The sequence below is a fragment of the Pelophylax lessonae genome, assembly GCF_965119305.1.
Source record: "Pelophylax lessonae genome assembly, chromosome: 6".
Classification (NCBI taxonomy): domain Eukaryota; kingdom Metazoa; phylum Chordata; class Amphibia; order Anura; family Ranidae; genus Pelophylax; species Pelophylax lessonae.
Genome location: NC_138773.1, coordinates 116,347,088 through 116,367,742, shown reverse-complemented (window position 1 = coordinate 116,367,742; position 20,655 = coordinate 116,347,088). Strand labels below are relative to the sequence as shown.

The following is a 20,655-nucleotide window of genomic DNA, read 5'->3' as shown; positions in this document are numbered from 1 at the left end:
TTTTTACACTGATTAGAAACTACACAGTTCTTACATTATCTCATTTGTAGCATGGCCATTGTCTGCCTTTCACATCCCCGCACAAGCTTTTCCCCCAAACACAAATACAATGACAGGCACAACTAGCACAAAAATTATATATATATATATATATATATATATATATATATATATATATATATATATATAAACACAGTATATATATATATATATATATATATATATATATACACAGTATATATATTACATTATTCCAGTTTGCAAACGCACCTGCTCGATATGCATTGCTGATCTGTGATCTGTCTTCTTTTCAGCTGTTTACAGGACACTAAATGACATTATTTATTACAAGCTCTTCAGCCTAAATGTGATAGTTTAATATACTGAATGGCTCACTACTGCTTTTTTATATGGCTCATGAGCTTACAAAGGCTAAGGAGCCCTGCTGCAGCTAAAAGCAACAATGCAACAGCTTTATATATTTCACAAAGAGACAGGTTTTTTTTTTTCTGATCAGAAGGGGGTAGATATTTCTGATACAACAAAAAGTTCCAACGTTTGCTCATTTTTCAAAGGCTGTTTAAGCTGAACTCTGGGAAAAATATGTTTTGGATATTTGATTACCACTAATGATGTGTGCCTGCTGCTGTATTCACTAAAACTGTTAGTTTCATTACTCCATTGCAATATTTATGCTGTTTTTTTGCACCACATTAAAAATGTGCAATTTGGTCCAAATGTAAAAATAGAATTTTTGGTTATTCAGAGATTCATAAGTATCCAAATATCCAAATGAAATTAATTTAATTTGGTTTTGTTTCTTTGTTTTCTAACCAATTCCTAATTTTCATTCAATTTTTCGAATTTAGATTAGTCGAAAAACGATGGACCGATTTGAAATCTGTTTGAAGACAAGCTGGTTGTAAAGGAGCGGGTCGGAAAGCCCGGACGCCATGTCCTTAACAATTGATGGATGACTCATCAGCTGTCAACAGAAAAGATAAGGGGCTGAGGCTTTAAATGAGGTACATGACAAACAGTTGGTAAATAGTAATGCATGAAAACACATTTGATAATTCACATTAATGCACTATTGAAATTATAAAACGCTACAGTAAAAAAGATAGTCAAGTTGAGAGTTGATTTTTATTAAAAAATCTCATCAACAGAATGCAAAAAAATCATGATTACAGCAATTCATAAATGTTGTGAAACATGTTCATCAATGATACAGTAGGATCATAACATACTATAGCGTACGGATATTGAATTAAGAGCTGATTGTATTAATAGATCTCAAAAATACAATATTGGTTCATGATTAGCAAAAGTTGATATAAAATCAGATATGTAAAGGCATTATTATAGAAAAAGAATTGCATCCTAAAAGGTTCAACGCGTTTTGTGGAATTTGCTCCACTTCCTCAGGAGCAGGATGCAAGGTGTGTAAAAATCAGCTCAAGGTTCAACACATAGTGCTATGGACTGAGGGTTGTCTAGGAATGCCTACAAAGGGAGTTGTGGGAGTACTGCCTGTGAACGCCAAAGCATGTATGAGAGGACCTGACAAAAAGTTTAGATCTCCTCTGTGTAGCAGTGTTAATTTTGGCAGCAAATTTCAATTTAGTTTTAGTCTTAGTCTTAGGACTAAAATGGCATTTTAGTTTTAGTCCCATTTTAGTCTTCTGCAAGTGTTTTAGTTTTAGTCATATTTAGTCGACTAAAACTCCAGTACATTTTAGTCGACTAAAACGTCCTACATTTTAGTCAACTAAAACTCATTTTAGTCATCTATAATCGAATGGGTGTAGTTCAATTGAAATTTGTAATGCATTATTTAAGCATTTCTCTACAATTTCCAAACTCATTATATACTACTGCTGGTCCTGGAGTGAAAAATCTAATATGTTATTATTTATGGTATTAAGCTTTGAGCATGCACCAATTTTGGCAGCAAATTTCGATTTAGTTTTAGTTATAGTCTTTTGACTAAAATGCCATTTTAGTTTTAGTCGTATTTTAGTCATCTGAATTGTTTTCGTTTTAGTCGTATTTTAGTAGACTAAAATTGTGTTAATTTAGTCGAGGAAAACGTTTTAGTCGGTTTTAGTCGACGAAATTAACACTGCTGTGTAGTCAATAGTGGTGCAGCTAGCAATCCCACAGGATTTCTTATTTTGCAGGGTGTAGCCATAGTCCAAGGTATAGTGCAAAATGTCCCAGAAGGGGAGCAAATGTGGCTTCCCTGCGAGAGCTGAAATGTAAACAAAAAAATGCCGGCAATTAAAAATTCATAAAAAAACCCAAAATTTAAAAAAAAAAAACTGTGTGGGCCCCCCCCCACCCCAAAAAAAATCCATCCTAGACCTTTATCCGATCATCCAGTCCGGCAGTCCAGGATTGGGGGGGATGAGCAAGAACCCCCCCCCCCCGAACCATACCAGGCCACATGCCCTCAATATTGGGGGTGCTTTGGGGCAGGGGGGGGCTCCACTAAGGGCACATGGCTTGGTATGGTTTAGGAGGGGGAGGCCGCTTGCTTGTCTCCTCCCCTTACTGGCCTGTTGGGCTGCATGCTTGGCTAAGGATCTGGTATGGATTTTGGGGGGATAAAAATGTTAAATGTTGGCATGGGGTTCCCCTTAAGATCCATAACAGACCCAAAGGGCCAGGAATAAGCAAGAGCAATAATTCTAGCACCAGACCTCCTGTGCATCTCTAAACTGGTAACCTGTAAATCCATTTGAAGCATTGCCTATGGAGAATTTTAGGTACCATAGTTTGCTGCCATTCCACAGAGGGACGCTTTTAAAGCATGACATGTTTGGTATCTATTCACTCGATGTAAAATCATCTTTTATATTTTACAAAAAAAAATAAGGTATTATATTGTTTTTGTGTGCAATTCATTAAAGTGTATTTTTTTCATAAGCTGCACAAATACTGTGTGACATAAAAAATTGCAACACCCATCGTTTTATTCTATAGGACTTCTGCTGAAAATTATATAATGTTTTGACTGTTCCAAGTGATTAACAAGCAAAAAAAAGTAGATATTTACATGTAGGAGAAAAAAGTGTCAAAATTGGCCCTGATGACAAGTGCTTAAAGTGGAGTTCCAGCCGTTTCTGTGTTTTTTAAAAGTAAGCAGCTACAAAAGGCGTAGCTGCTGACTTTTAATAAAAAAAAACCTCACATGTCCCAGGATCCAGTGATGCAACCTCGCTCCTCTCCTCTCGGAGGCGCCGGCATCACTGGTGTGGGCACCCGACTGTGACAGCTTGCGGCTTCACAGCCGGGTGCGCACTACACATGCACGAGTCGCGCTGCATATCCTGAATGGCCGGGGAATCTTCTGGGACCTCTGACTTGTCCCAGAAGATTGCAGGGAGGGAGGGGGAGAAGAGAACTTCTGCTTGTGGCGCCGCGCCGCTCCGAGTGGAAGTGGGAGCTGTGTACCTGTCAAAACTAGAAATCTGCTCCCCTCCCAAAAAAAAAATGACATGCCAGATGTGGCATGTCAGGTGGTCGGGAGTACTTTTGGGTGGAACTCTGCTTTAAACTGATTGCAAAGTCTAGTTTTTTTTTTTATAAAAATGACAAACTCTGTGCAAAACCACTTCACATAGCAGGTATGTATAACATGTTTGTTATTTTTATTAAAAAAAAGGAGACTTTACAAACTGGGACCCAGATCCTTCTCTTCTCGGGTCCCTCTTCGGTGCTCCTGACCCCTCCCTCGTGCCGAGTGCCCCCACAGCAAGCAGCTTGCTATGAGGGCACCCGAGCCGAGCCGCTGCTCTGTGTGTCCATTCAGACACCGAGCCGCAGTTCGGTTCCATCCCCTTTCTCTCCTCATTGACTTTGATTGACAACAGCGGGAGCCAATTGCACCACTGCTGTGTCTCAGACAATCAGGAGGGAGAGTCTCAGACAACCGAGGCACACTAAAGGTTTTTTTGTTTTTTATCTTTTATCTTCCACCTTTAATGCAGAGAATGCATTAAGGTAAAAAAAATGGCTATCATTTAGTACCAAATTAAAATGATTATAAATGCATTTTTTAAATATACAGTCAGGTCCATAAATATTGGGGCATCGACACAATTCTAATCTTTTTGGCTCTATACACCACGACAATGGATTTGAAATGAAACAAACAAGATGTGCTATAACTGCAGACTTTCAACTTTAATTTGGGGGTATTTACATCCAAATCAGGTGAACGGTGTAGGAATTATAACAGTTTGTATATGTGCCTCCCACTTTTTAAGGGACCAAAAGTAATGGGACAGATTAACAATCATAAATCAAACTTTCACTTTTTAATACTTGGTTGCAAATCCTTTGCAGTCAATTACAGCCTGAAGTCTGGAATGCATAGACATCACCAGACGCTGGGTTTCATCCCCTGTGATGCTCTGCCAGGCTTCTACTGCAACTGTCTTCAGTTCCTGCTTGTTCTTGGGGCATTTTCCCTTCAGTTTTGTCTTCAGCAAGTGAAATGCATGTTCAATGGGATTCAGGTCAGGTTATTGACTTGGCCCTTGCATAACATTCCACTTCTTTCCCTTAAAAAACTCTTTGGTTGCTTTCGCAGTAGGCTTCGGGTCATTGTCCATCTGCACTGTGAAGTGCCGTCCAATGAGTTCTGAAGCATTTGGCTGAATATTAGCAGATAATATTGCCCAAAACACTTCAGAATTCATCCTGCTGCTTTTGTCAGCAGTCACATCATCAATAAATACAAGAGAACCAGGTCCATTGGCAGCCATGCATGCCCACGCCATGACACTACCACCACCATGCTCACTGATGAGGGGGTATGCTTTGGATCATGAGCAGTTCCTTTCCTTCTCCATACTCTTCTCTTCCCATCACTCTGGTACAAGTTGATCTCGGTCTCATCTGTCCATAGGATGTTGTTCCAGAGCTGTGAAGGCTTTTTTAGATGTTGTTTGGCAAACTCTAATCTGGCCTTCCTGTTTTTGAGGCTCACCAATGGTTTACATCTTGTGGTGAACCCTCTGTATTCACTCTGGTGAAGTCTTCTCTTGATTGTTGACTTTGGCACACATACGCCTACCTCCTGGAGAGTGTTCTTGATCTGGCTAACTGTTGTGAAGGGTGTTTTCTTCACCAGGGAAAGAATTGTTCGGTCATCCACCACAGTTAATTTTCCGTGGTCTTCCGGGTCTTTTGGTGTTGCCGAGCTCACCGGTGCGTTCTTTTTTAAGAATGTTCCAAACAGTTGATTTGGCCACACCTAATGTTGTTGCTATCTCTCTGATGGGTTTGTTTTGTTTTTTCAGCCTAATGATGGCTTGCTTCACTGATAGTGACAGCTCTTTGGATCTCATATTGAGAGTTGACAGCAACAGATTCCTAATGCAAATATCACACTTGAAATGAACTCTGGACCTTTTATCCGCTCCTTGTAAATGGGATAATGAGGGAATAACATACACCTGGCCATGGAACAGCTGAGAAACCAATTGTTCCATTACTTTTGATCCCTTAAAAAGTGGGAGGCACATATACAAACTGTTGTAATTCCTACACCTTTCACCTGATTTGGATGTAAATACCCTCAAATGAAAGCTGAAAGTCTGTAGTTAAGTCACATCTTGTTTCATTTCAAATACATTGTGGTGGTGTATAGAGCCAAAAAGATTAGAATTGTGTCAATGTCCCAATATTTATGGACCTGACTGTAACAAACAGGTTTATACTTACCTGCTCTGTGCAATGAAATTGCACAGAGTGGACCCGAAGCTCCTCTTCTTGATTCCCACAGCGTTGCTCCTGGCTTCTCCTTTCTTGTCGCTTCCTATGGGGGCACTCGCACAGGCTTGCTCCTAAGCCTCGTTGTCTGCATCTAAAGACGAAGACAGTGGGACTCCCATCCTCTGACCAGAAAGTGAGGGGATAGAAAAGCTGCAGATTGGCACAGCACTGTATAGAATTAGGGCTCTGGTAAGGGGAGGTGATATAGATGCCTAAACATTTTTTACCTTAATGCAAAGAATGCATTAAGGAAAAAAAAAGTTTAGGCTTTATAACCACTTTAAAGTATTACTAAACCCAGAACCTGCATTCACTATATCTGGTCTCCCACAGTGCACAGAACATGGAAATGCAATTATTTTACTAAATATAAACTGCTAAATACCTTTTCTTGTCAGCAGTATATAGCAGTCTTGTGACTTGTATCAGTTCCGAGTAAAACTTGTAGGAGGAGTTTTCATTCTCCCCTGATCCTCTGTCTGGACAGTACTGATTTGCCCTGTGCCGATCACATGCACCCTCCCAAGGAAAAACAAAAATCTCTCTAGCAATACACACCAAACTGAGCATGTGCAGCCTGACTCCCAATGCTCTGTTCTATCACAAGATGGGTTGGAGTCAGTGGAAGAAGAGGAGCATCAGAGAAGACTGGATCACACAGCCTTTATACACAATGCAGAAGATTAACCCCTTAGGTTCTGCAGTGAATATAACAAGCATGCTTTACTGCATATACAGACTGATTTTGCTGTTTTGGGTTTAGTAAGACTTCAAAGCCTAGTACAGAATAAAAATTCGGAAGTGATGTAATGTATTTGTAAACTATGTATAGCACTACTCCCAAGTGTGGGTCCCCCTGGGCTACCGCCAGCAACAACAGTACCTTTGAGCATACATCTCCAAGTGTGAGCACCTCAGACCAGTCCAGTTACTTTGTTATTTTAGGTTTATTTGGGAACTTGGATGGGAGAAGGGATGAGTGGGATACTCCAATAACTGAACTATGCACAAATAAGCAGGGACTCTACAAAATGCTGCTTGACGCTGGTTAACGCTGACTTAACGCTGGTTAACGCTGACTTAACGCTGGTTAATGCTGGCTTGATGCCGGTTAACGCTGACTTGACGCTGGTCACGGCTAGGCTGCTTACCATGACTTCGCCTTTGACTGCCAAAAGTCCTTTGAGCTCCCTGAGGTACTCCTTCCTGAGGTAGCTGACTTTTAACATTTACTGTACTGCTGAACACTTCAGGGCCCACCCTGGTGCCCCCTTTACTTCCCTATCTTCAGGGCTCTATACTTGGCACCCCCTTTACTGCAACAACTGGTTAGCTGGATCCCCTTGACCTTTCTGGAGTGGTCCCCTCTCCTAGGCAGACCCCTGGGCAGATCTCGAGTGCTCACGACACTGTTTTTCCTGAAGATCTCTGCCCAGCTGCTCAACACGGTCAGCACACTCTGGATCCTCTCTGCAGCCCAGCTCAACCTCCGATCCCTAGGCTGACTGCCTGGACCACCTTAACACTTTACAGAAGAGGAAAAGTTGTCACCTCCTCCTAGGACTAATGATCCCGCCAAAAGACACTCTGTCACATGCTCCTTCAGGATTTATTTCCAATCCCAGGGTGCACTATGGCAATCCCCGCCCACTGGGACAGTTATAAATCCTGGTGTGCTATTGGCTAGATTTCCTCCACTGCCCAACAAGGTCCCCTATTGGACACAGTGGGGAGACTCCCCAGACTCAACAGACCACACCTGGAGGTACGTGACAGATTTGCTAACAGATCAGGCCCCCCTGATAAGCAGACAGGGCCACATATGTGTTTACCTAGCACCTACCTAGGAGGGTGCTACAAGTACATATGCATTTGTAAACTGTACTGATTAAACAAAAATCGTACGATCTGCTATCATACCAGAAATATTTTCGTGTTTGTCCCTTCGGAAAATTTCGGATGAAAGCTGTCTGCTAATGATCACATTACCGTACAATCGCATAGAAAGCAGTATTGTTTGCACGATATTCTGATTGTGTACAAGGTGCTCAACTGTCAGTGACCAGGAGCAAGGATGCAAGTCAGGAAAGCTGAAAAAATTCAAAAGTATTTTTGTGCATACCTGTTCTTGGTTAGTGGCTCAACTTACTAGAACAATATAATGATCTTGACTACCAGGCAACTAGCATTCGCAAAATGAGATGTCAACAATAGCAGCCTTCATGTTTCTCCCAAGAAAGGTTTTATTTTATCAGGCAGCAGACTGACATCACTGAGCCGCCAACAGCTTCCTTATGTTTTTCTCAATAAAGATTTTCATTCAGCCGGATACAGACTGACTGCACTGAGCTACTGAGAGCTCCCTCTTGTGGCTGTTCTACAAAAACAGTATCTATATTATTATACAGGATATTGCACCAGCAGTTTACAATAACAAAAAATATGAGAAAGCAAACAAATTGAAAGTCGATGTGAAAGTGTATGAAAGCCATGAAAAATATTTTAAACCAAAGTGTGAAAATAAGAATCGCAATATATGCAGACATTGAAAATATATGATATTTACTTTGATTTACTGTAAAAAAATGCTTATATCAGATGACTGTAATTTTTACTGATGATAGGAATAAAATATGCGGCTGAGAAAATAAAGACAATAGCCAAAGCAGTTGTTGAACTTGATGTAGTATAGTTGCCAAATACAAGCAAAACAACCATACTGGGTATCTGTTACCAATTGTTCATGTCAGCTTTGGTAGCAAGCAGCCTACGATTGTTAATCTGATAAAATAGGTAAACAGGTATTAAACAATTTTATAACAAAACATTAATCAGGATTATGTAAAATCTAATTCTCTCTCCTTGAAAGGACTGCAAGTAACAGCATGTCATGACAACATTTGACAGGTATTCTGCTACAGATAGCTCAGGTATGATAACTCGTTGGCCACTATTTGAAAGAACACGAGTATTCAAAAAATCCCAGAACAGTTCAAAAAGTAACATCTTTAAAGAATAGTGTAAATGACAAGAAGAGTATATACAGATACAAGATTAAAACAATCTTACGGGGAAAAAAAAAAACAATCTTTGTCCAAAAACAGGAGAATAATAATTAAAAAATTGTTCCCTACATACTAAATGCAGAAAAAAAAAATTATTCAAACTCCAAATATTCTATGACTATATATGAACATATTTTAAATGCAAGGGCACCGAAAAACCATCCTCTGTAAAACCATTCAAATAAATCACAAATGTGACATATTACAAATGTGATCATTTAAAGAAATTAACTACATGCCCATACACTTGGCTCAATAGAAGTAAAAGAATAATGCAATGCTTGCAGCAATTGGGTCATGCAAAATCTATGGGTTAATGTCTGGAAGCATGTACCATATAACATGGCATGTTTGAAAGAGCATTGTTCTTAACAGATAAAATGGGCATTTTTATCTCCACCGTGACATATGTGATCATCCATAGCCTCTCTAATTTCCGCAATATTCTTTTTGGCCAGATTCTGTACTGTCCATGGTACTTAACACTATCCCTATCACAAGCATTACTTTCCCTTTAAATCATTGGGATCTACAGCAAAGACTCCAACCCAACCACTCCCTCTACATTAGTTTAATTTAGCAAAATCATAAAAGAGTAAAAAAGAAAATTCCGGCATAGCGGTTATCATCAACACCCATTATTCTGAAATGTTTCCTATATTTGTGAAGAAATAACTCACGATCATGTTAAAGTTTAACAATGGGCACCCCCCATCCCTCCCTTACTGTTTATTTCTCTAACAGATCCACTGATACTGCTACACAATGTCTGTAGCAACTGCATGCCAAGCTTTACAAGCCTGTTTTTCAGTCATCCACACCCTTTGTATTTTTTTTTTACAAAGACACATAGCAGACAGCTTTTCAATAGTAATAAGATGATAAGTGACATTATCTGATCAGCGGAGTCAAAATAATGTAATTCTCCAGCTTGTCACAGTCATTACAGGCTTCTGCGACAATCTAGAATACATGAATTTATATGCTGCCATAGTCATGAGCTTAGTTATACAAAGACACAACTTTCCTTTCTATATTATCATAAAAACAGTCTCACAGCAAAAGTATCAGACACTGCAATAATGTTCTAAAATCAAATACAACATGCAGTCTATGATTATATGCTATAGGAATACTTACAATCATTGTCTTTCCTAATCAATGCAAGCAGACTGAGTTTTTGCTGCACTGATATTCCAGAGCCACTGATATATTAGATTACATTTGATTACAGTGAGATAGTTGCGTAGCAATGGCTAACTATGTGCTTGCACCAAGATTAAACCAAAGAATCCTTCATATATATATATGCACAAAGAATGCGTAGGGGATGGAAGAGGACAAGACGGAAAGATGTACACAAGTAGTGGGTGGACGGAATCAATCGAGGTGCAAAAAGTCAAGAGTGGGAGGAAAGAAGGCGAACATAAAAGGATGGCGGGGGATCAAAAACATGGGGTTCAGAAACAATGATAAAAGAACAGAAGAAGGGAATGTAATGTATGGAGTTGAATGAAGAGGTGTAAAGTACCAAGAGTGTGTTGAAATCCTGGAAAGTTGATGATTACCTGTAATATAATATTCCATAAAATTAAGGAAAGAAAAATGTATTGGTTTTCCCAAAGATGAAAACTTTAATGTATTCTTGTAGGGCTTACTTTTTGCCACATGTTGTTAGCCTGATCATATGGCCCCTACCTCTGCTGAAGTAAGTAGAGATCAGTGCAACAGCCACAGCAACAACTTAACCGTCTTACACCAGCCATGGCAGAAAACTGGAGGGGTGGCTTTATTAGTACGAGGGCGTACAAGAAACCCATATTAAACACACCTCCAGAATTGTACAGAAAGATATCTTTATGTTTTGCATCTTCCAAACTGTATGGTACCAACTAATTGTTCTGTTTGCAGTGCAATATACTATATACAATACTGTATATAGACAGACAGACAGACAGACAGACAGACAGACAGACAGACAGACAGACAGACAAACAGTGGGGGATATAAGTATTTAATCCCCTGCAGTCTTTGTAAGTTTGCCCACTTACAAAGAAATGAATGGTCTATCATTTTAATCACAGGTGTATTTAAATTATAGAGACAGAAAATCAACCATAAATCCAGTAAAAAAAAACCAGATAAAACAAATGCTATAAATTAAGTTGCAGTTTAGTGAGTGAAATAAGTATTTGATCCCCAAGCAAAACTTAACTTAGTACTTGGTGGAGAAACCCTTGTTGGCAAGCACAGAGGTAAGTTGTTTTTTTTAGTTGGTGACCAGGTTTGCTCACATCTCAGGAGGAATTTTTGTCCACTCTTCTTTACAGACCTTCTCTAAATCCTTAAGGTTTCTAAGCTGTCATTGGCAACTCCAAGTTGCAGCTCCCTCCAAATTTTCTATAGGATTAAGGTCTGGAGACTGACTAGGCCACTCCATGACCTTAACATCTCCACCACACCGCTTAAAGGCAGTACAAGGCTCATCTTATTTCATATTCTGGTGAGTGTATAGGTGTAATGTTCTGGTACCTTTGGGTACCCTAATTACTCTTTCATAAGTGTATGCGCCCCACCATTCTCTTTTGGTAAGGTGCGCATACACCTTTAAGACTGATGCTGTCATCACTGAGCGCCGGACTGGATGGCTATTTAGATCGCCGGCTCTCACTCACATGTGTTCGTTCAAACTGCTTTGTGACTTGATGCTAACCTGTCTTGAAGCTCTCATGCTTGCAAGCATACCTCGCTGTCGGAACCACGCTGCGCTGATCCCTTTATCCCGCTACCGGATCATCCGCTCTTGCCGAACCTCTCCTCTGCTACATTGCTATTAGTGATAAGTACCCCACAGGGAAAACCTCTATAACCTTCATACTAAAGCTTACACTATCTAGCTCTGCATACTAAGGACTATTACTACATCTGCATTATCTAAGATTGCTAGCTCTTGAGCCTACTACCACCTGTTCTTGCACTGGGTTGATCTCTCCTGTATGTCCACCTGCTACTCTGTCATCTGCTACCATACATGATTGCTAAACCTATCTGCATCCCATCTGCTACTATCTTACTTTCAAGAACATTTCCTTTCAAGTGTCTGTCATCTACCATCTCTACCCAACCTATCTCTTCAGCCTTTCATCACTGTTACTATATACATAAGTCACTCTAGGAAACATCTTATTGAGTGTGTGTATTTACTTGCTGAATTGAGATCATCCACACATGATGAGTCATTGGGAGTTGGGATTGGTGTCTCAGCGTTTCTCTACATGACTACTGAAGTGGAATATTTCTGCAGCTGAAAATCCACATCATACATAAAACGCAGGAGCGTTACAATAGGTTGGTGGAGGGAGAACACTGTGAAGAAAAATCTGACAACACTTGGGGTGTTTTGCCTTTTGTTCTCACTGCTGTTTCTTGGTTATTATCTGGTGAGTGTTTTGACCCTCCACCTTTTTCATCGGAGGAGTCTTTCAGATAACCCAGCTGTTCTTTGAATGTCAATTTTTTTTGGGCTCACTATTTGGACTTTATGTTTACAGTGATTCATGCTACAGTTTTGATCACTACCTGATGGTTTATCTTCTTTGTTTGGACATTTATGTGTTGAAGCACTAAATGTTTCACTTATCAGCGCTGCACACACTTTTTTTTTTTTACATTGTTTTTTGAGCGTTGTATATTCACCTTTTTTGTGCCAGCTGCCATATACACTAATTTATCTTGCGCTCATTTTATTTTGGTTTTTACAGTGGACAGAATTCCCCTTACATTAGTGGTCAGTTGGAAGATTGCCCCAACCCTTGCAGAGAGCTAAAAAGATGAAGGAACCTATGGTTCCATGGAACCCTGGTTGGGAAAAAGCTGTCCTAGAACAATAAAGTCCACAAAATATATCTCCTATTTACTGTAAAATTAGTTTATCTAAGGAGAAGATGAAAAGGGATGAGGGTGTCCTTGTTAGGTTATAGACTCAGTATCATAGCATACAATGGCTTCCAAAGCTAGCAAGATGTTTATTTAGCGGCATAGGCATTGACAAGGAAAATGAGGGGGAGAGAAAAAAAGATAGAATATTATACTGTACCTATACAAGGTGATAATACAATCTAACCTTTAATAGGCCTCCTTCATACAAGTGATTAAAAGCATACAGCAGATTCAGGCATCATGAATCATGAAGAGTGGATTCTTGTGGCTGGGTACAAAGCAATGATAGTCTCCGTACAAAGCTATCCAGTGTACAAAGCAATGACAGGCTGAGATGCATAGCTCTTCACATGTATAGACACAACCAGTGGTTACATAGGGACCGGCGAGGGACTCTGGTCACAGAAAGATGTGTCCAGGATAACCACAGGTAACCAACCGCTGGTTGTGCAGAGACAAGTGAAAGGCTATAACGTGTGCATATTGCATGTGCATGGGACGGTTAACTTTTGAAAATGTTTAATTTATTTGATTATATCTTACTTTTTAAAATGTTTTCACCTAACTTTATTACTATCATATGAGGGCTTAGAAGCTCCCTATGTAATAATATTGTGCAAGTGATGGGTTCTCTTTATATAGATATCGGGGTCCAGCAGTTTCCTAATATCCTCCCTGCACTGACTCAAAGCAGATGATGGACAGAGAGTCCCTGATTTGCTGTATACCCTGCTGCACTTGCTGAGAATGATGGCTCTGAACTCGGAAATGCTAGGGACGAGGGCTTTGAGGTTTATTCCTTACAGGGGAGACCAGAAAAGGAGTTTTCTTTATTCTAGCTCTGTTCTCCATCTTCATGCTGGTTTTCCCAGGAAAAGAAGGTGAGCCTGAGAGCCATGGCACATCGAGACGCAACTTCCAGGCATATACAACCATTGGGAGGTTTTACAGCAGCAGCAGTCAACCTCGGAAACCCAAAACACAAGAAATCATTGGTTTATATTTTGGCCAAAATATGAAATCTCACCAGTTACACCATGAGTCCTAACGTCTGTGAGTCCCAACCTTTTCACAAAGTGTAGTAAATTGAAACTTTATACTGGTTACCTGACCAGTTCCAGGCCACACACCCTGGCAATCCTTTACTTGCTAAGCCTTGAAGGGATGCTAGTAGGTCCCCTCATATCACAGAGAGGTTGCAAGAAAAGACATGAAGCATTCTTTGCAAGTGGAAGAAAAGAGGTTTAGAGCTCATTTACACTTCAGCATTGAGGTGTTACATGCACTGCTGTGGTGCTATTCATTCTGAATGCCATTCCAAAGCACTAAGCCAACACACCTGCATTGAAGCGCACAGCAATGATAGCGTATTGCTATACACAAATTTGAACTATTTGAAAGGTATCTCATAGTTGTGTAACCAGTAAAATCATGTACTGCTATAAAATAAAGTGTATGTAAACCCTAACAATTATTGTCTCTTATTAGCTCCCTTTTGCTCTGTTAAATATACCACTGGAAGTGCTTTTTTTAAATATCTTTTAAGGTATAAAAAAAATCTGTTGATCCCACCAAAAAAATTGCAAGCTGATAACTTGCCATTTTCTTTGCCTCTGCTGTTATCAGTTACCAGCGTTGTCCCAAATTCTTTTTGTGGATGAGTCCTGTCTTAGGGTGGCAATGATGCTCCTCCATAGATAGTTATGCGTTGTCACTAGGACAGGAAGTGTGTTACTGGCAGGGTCATCAGGTTAAAATAAAGCAAAAAATCTTTAAAATGAAGACTAATGCCACCACATCCTGTCTGAAATATATTACATGTTTGTTCTTGGTATAGATACACTTTAGGGCAGTGGGGGTTAACTGGAAAATTATAGAGGGCATCAAGTGCAGCCCCCAACACCTCCAGGGGGGCTGCACAATAGCGCATTTTGTGCCTCAACACCCAGGTTTTGGTCCTACTGCAATGTAGACTGAGGAAGTTGGAGTGCAATAATCCCCACAGCATTGGTGTCAGTGGATGAAGTAATAAACCCCATCATTGATGTCAGTGGATGCAATAATAGCCCCAGGCATTGGTGTTAGAGGATGCAAAAATAACCCTCAGCCTTGGTGTCAGTGGGCACAATAAAAACCCTAGCATTGGTGTCAGTGGATGCAATAATAATCCCCAGCACTCGTGTCAGTGGACACAATAATAACCCTAGCATTGGTGTCAGTGGACACAATAATAACCCTAGCATTGGTGTCAGTGGAAACAATAATAACGCTAGCATTGGTGTCAGTGGATGTAATAATAATCCCCAGCACTGGTGTCAGTGGACATAATATTAACCCTAGCATCAGTGTCAGTGGATGTAATAATAATCCCCAGCACTGGTGTCAGTGGACACAATATTAACCCTAGCACTGGTGTCAGTGGATGTAATAATAATCCTCAGCACTGGTGTCAGTGGACACAATAATAACCCTAGCATTGGTGTCAGTGGATGCAATAATAATTCCCAGCACTGGTGTCAGTGGACACAATATTAACCCCAGCACTGGTGTCAGTGGACACAATAATAACCCCAGCACTGGTGTCAGTGGATGCAATAATAATCCCCAGCACTGGTGTCAGTGGACACAATAATAACCCTAGCATTGGTGTCAGTGGATGCAATAATAACCCCCAGCACTGGTGTCAGTGGACACAGTATTAACCCTAGCATTGGTGTCAGTGGATGCAATAATAATCCCCAGCACTGGTGTCAGTGGACACAATAATAACCCTCAGCCTTGGTGTCAGTGGACACAATAATAACCCTCAGCCTTGGTGTCAGTGGACACAATAATAACCCTAGCATTGGTGTCAGTGGATGCAATAATAATCCCCAGCACTGGTGTCAGTGGACACAATATTAACCCCAGCACTGGTGTCAGTGGACACAATAATAACCCCAGCACTGGTGTCAGTGGATGCAATAATAATCCCCAGCACTGGTGTCAGTGGACACAATAATAACGCTAGCATTGGTGTCAGTGGATGTAATAATAATCCCCAGCACTGGTGTCAGTGGACACAATATTAACCCTAGCATCAGTGTCAGTGGATGTAATAATAATCCCCAGCACTGGTTTCAGTGGACACAATATTAACCCTAGCACTGGTGTCAGTGGATGTAATAATAATCCCCAGCACTGGTGTCAGTGGACACAATAATAACCCTAGCATCAGTGTCAGTGGATGCAACAATAACCCCCAGCACTGGTGTCAGTGGACACAGTATTAACCCTAGCATTGGTGTCAGTGGATGCAATAATAATCCCCAGCACTGGTGTCAGTGGACACAATAATAACCCCAGCACTGGTGTCAGTGGATGCAATAATAATCCCCAGCACTGGTGTCAGTGGACACAATAATAACCCTAGCATTGGTGTCAGTGGATGCAATAATAATCCCCAGCACTGGTGTCAGTGGACACAATAATAACCCTAGCATTGGTGTCAGTGGACACAATAATAATCCCCAGCACTGGTGTCAGTGGACACAGTATTAACCCTAGCATTGGTGTCAGTGGATGCAATAATAATCCCCAGCACTGGTGTCAGTGAACACAATAATAACCCTAGCATTGGTGTCAGTGTACACAATAATCATCCCCAGCACTGCTGTCAGTGGATGCCATAATAATCCCCAGCACTGGTGTCAGTGGATGCAATATTAGCCCCCAGTATTGGTGTCAGTGGACACAATAAAGAACCACCAGCCCTGGTGTCAGTGTACACAAAATTAGTCCCCAGCACTAGTGTCCATACTATGAACCCCTCTCATGTTGGTGGTCACTGGCAGTGTCATTTATTCCCCCTGGGTGGGTAGTCAGTGGCAGTGAAATGTAACCTCTGCCCTCAGTATAGTCTCTCTCTTTCAGTCAATGACAGGTTTAGCTGTATGGATCCTATGGCACATCTGAACGTTTACATCTGTACAGGGACGGATGAACAGCCCAGCATGCAGTCTGTCTGTACAGAGCCATGCATCCATTCCTGTACGGATGTAATCACTTGAATGTGTACAAGGATCTGTACAGCCATTGTGTCTGTCAGTCTGTCATTGATTTTTCACAGACTGTGGTAACTGCACAGAATATCTGCCACTTATGGGGAAAAGACGCGCGGCACACTGCATGGGCCTCTGTGTGCCTGTGAATGGACCCTAACTGAAGGTTTTTGTTAAGTTGCTATTCTTGACTATTCCAAACCATCATTACCTTACTTACTGAATATAATGAGGAACATCTTTGTAAATATGAACCATGAATCTCACCGCGTAATACTACAAATGTCACAGAAAGTATGGCTGTGGATAATATGTGATCTGCAATAACCTATGATGACACAAAAGATCATGGTTATGGTTGGTCGGAGGTAACCTGACACTCAAAGAGCTCAGGCAATTATTTGTAGCAAGTGAACAACATCTGCTCCCAGCATCTACAACTGTTGCTTTGCAAATCATGTCTGCTTCTCCATGCATTAAAACATCACCCAATCAAAGTCCCAGCTCCACCCCGCAGACATGAAAAACGCAGACACAAACCAGAAGCGACCTGCCTGTTATACACTCAGCAGAGAACGTTTGTGCACATGTTACATCCAAACTAACCTCGTGATGAAAACGCACTGAGCTGTGAGGCAGGAAAAAGCATCCCTTTGCTTTTTTCTTTGCCCTGTATTCATTGAATGCAAGGGTGTGTTCACATAAGCGGTAGCCCTGCGATCTGCAGTAGATTGCTTTTTAGGGGCTGCCAGGGTATCAGAGGCTGCCAGGCAATCAGCAGCTGCAACCACAAGCCATGTGTTTGAATGAGATGTGTCTGGTGGCAGTAGTGTCCGACGAACCCGACAGAGGGTATCGTTCTTGCCATGACATGTGTACAACTCTGAGCGGCTACATGAGATCTTTTAGGTGGTTGGTAAAACCAAGGATCAATGCCTGTTTTTACCACCCCTGGCCCCCAACTAGCTGTGTGAATGAGGCCTAAGCCCTCGTTCACACGGAACACGGCTTTGAAATCATCGCACGATTTTAATGCCACAACTTCGGGTGCGACTTTAAAGGCATCAGTGCGGCTTCATGCACAGATGTCTATTGAAGTCTTGAAGTCGCACCCGAAATCGGCAAAAGTAGTGCAACAACCACTTTTGCAAATCAGTGCGGCGCCGCAAAGTCAGCGTCACACCGTTTGGAATGGTGCCATTGCCGGTAAAAGGGTGCAACTTGTCATAAATCGCATGACAAATCGCTTCAGTGTGAAGGTGGACTAAGCACTAGAACTGACTGCACTGGTGTGAACTATTAGAAAACCATATAATCTTCTGTCCATGCGTTTTTGATGCAGAAAAAAAATTCACTGGACTGCATCTGGTGTGAACCGGCCCTTAAAGGTACCTTCACCCTCCCCACCCACTTCCCATCATTGGACCCCTACCTCCCTCCTCTCTCACATATATATATATATATATATATATATATTTTTTTTTTTTTTTTTTTAAGTACTTTTTTTTCAGGACTCTAGACACCTTCAGGATGATCACCTGGAAGAAAATGGTGCTCCAGATGCCCACAGTCTCCTGGGATATTGCCGGGAGGCCTTAAGGTACTCAGTTACTGTGCCACTGGGCATCATCGGTCGGCTGTCTCTTCCCGGTTCTTACAGCCGCCCCACCAGTGACACACCAAGGCATATGAACGTCATCAGCAGGGCAGTAGATCATTTTTTTTCCTGTGGGGGGGTGGGGGGTTCAGCCTTGAATACCCAGAGAACAATAATTAGCACACCTGCCGCGCTGTGACAAATTGTGGTGCGTATATATACAGTAAATATAGCGCCCCCAGCAGGCACTTCTGTTGGTGAAGCAAATAGTAAACATGGCTTCAATGTCAGCCGGGCCCTGCCTGTCAGCCTCGTGGATGAGACAGGTGGTCTTCCCAGTGACAGTGCGGCTCCCGCAGCTGATAGCTTACACTAGCCTAGTTGCTGTGAAATTGACCAATACTCGGGGGGGGGGGGGAGGTTTGGACCCCCTGGACTCCCCCCTTATCTACGCCCCTAGTCATCAGGAGGCTAGCTTCAGGAACCTGGAAAAGACAAGTGGCCCCCTGATGACGTAAGTAAAGAATATGGTGGCAAGGGACACCATTTGTGACGGCAGCTCACATCAGGACAACGTTACTTCCGCTGGATGTGTATGTGTTTTGAGGATAATTCAGCGAAAAAGATAAAAGGGATTTAAAAAAAAAAAAGGGGGGGGGGAATAGGGTGGGTGTGTTAATCATATTATACAAGATTTATTTAGCGCCAACAGTTTGTACAGCACTTCACAGTTTCTTTTTATACAACCAAAAGAAGTCTGCACGTTAAAAAATAGTTGTAGCATTTAAAATTCAGCTGAGGGAGACGCAGATTAATGAATATACATTCAGGAGAGATTGCCGAGAGAGAAACCTTAATTTTATCTTCTGTGTCACTCCACAGGTGCGGGTCTCAGTGCTCACTTGTAATATTGTAATCCAAGTACTAAATCCAGGGACAGACTCTAGGAGCACCCCCACCATTAATCTCTCCTTATTGTAACAAAGCTAAGGCTAAAAATATTAAAAATACATCTGGCCAACAGCCGTGTCCCATGCAACCAACGCTTTTTTGGATGCCTTAAAAAATCATGTTTGTAGCATGAAGAAACAGTCATTGGCTGGTTGTATTTTTAATATTTTTAGCCTTTGCATTATAATAAATATAGACTAATACATGAGTGTTCCTGCAGTTTTTCCTTTGATTGCATCCTTTAATATAGATTTGACTACACCTTGAGCAGTTTTCAATCCCCACAAAGGATGCAAACATTACACTCAGCAGAGTCGACTATACTTTTCTAACTGAGCAGCATAATGCAGATTTTCCTTGTAATTATTGGGCATCATAAAGTTTTGCTGCTGTCATCTACAAAGGGTATGGGATAACCACCCTGATGTTATCCTGTCCTGTCTGATTGATACCTGTACACTAGGCAGTTTATTGTGTTGTCACCTTGATGTGACATGTCACTCTATGCAGACTACTTGTTCATTGGTTGAAGCTCTACAAGTTCTAACTAAACTCAGCAATCAAATCAGTGAGAGTGTGAATGACACCTACCTGGATATACGCCATCTTCACTCAAAGTGCCATCTGCTCCCAGATGTGCCTGTGCATGGCGGTCCTCTCCGTGTCCCCTCTTTACCCTCTTAAAATACACAGAAGGAAAAAGACGTGACTTGTTTGATTGATCAGCAGAGATCTAGATTGTCCTTCTTGGTGACACTTCCTCTAAGTAGCCAGCTTACTCTTGCTTTGGAGTTGCATGTCAGCTCATCAGCTGCCCCCTTGATTTATTTGGGGGGGCATGTTAAGTGGCTGAGCCTGTTCCTGAGAAGAGCTGCCTCCTCCCTGTCACTTCCAGACTCTGGGGCTTTGATTACAAGTGTCTTATTTGCTTGCTTTCCCTGTTTTGTTTTGAATGGTGCCTATCTTTCAGACACAGTCTCACTGTCGCCACTTAGTGGCCACTGATATAATTTCCTGCAAGTGTCAGATCCCTGCAAGGATGGTGATGTGTTTATATAAATAGAAATCCCAGTCGCTGTTGTTTATAACCTGTTTCTTCTTTAAAAAAAAAAAAAAGTTTGCCAATAAAATGTGCTTTGATTTAAAAATGTTCTACAATCTGAAATGCCTAGAGAATTGTTAAACTTGATTGTACAAAAAAGCATAATACATGAATCTTGTAAAGCACAAACTGTTGGCACTACATAAATCATGTATCATAATAAAAATAATAAAA

The 20,655-nt window shown here is 41.2% G+C and overlaps 1 protein-coding gene across 2 annotated transcripts in view; it reads right to left on the bottom strand.

Annotated features, from left to right (window-relative positions):
* SYT17 (synaptotagmin 17) overlaps positions 1-20,338 on the bottom strand; it is a 244,243-nt gene extending 223,905 nt beyond the window's left edge. The window contains exon 1 of one of the 2 annotated variants that reach the window (XM_082260190.1): positions 19,971-20,338. In XM_082260190.1, the coding sequence (XP_082116316.1) occupies positions 19,971-19,985 (15 nt within the window). In that variant the 5' untranslated portion in view covers positions 19,986-20,338. Of the gene's footprint in view, positions 1-9,992; positions 10,093-19,970 lie in introns of those variants that run through there. The other variant, XM_082260191.1, reaches the window with a different exon arrangement.
* Positions 20,339-20,655: the final 317 nt, after the last annotated feature.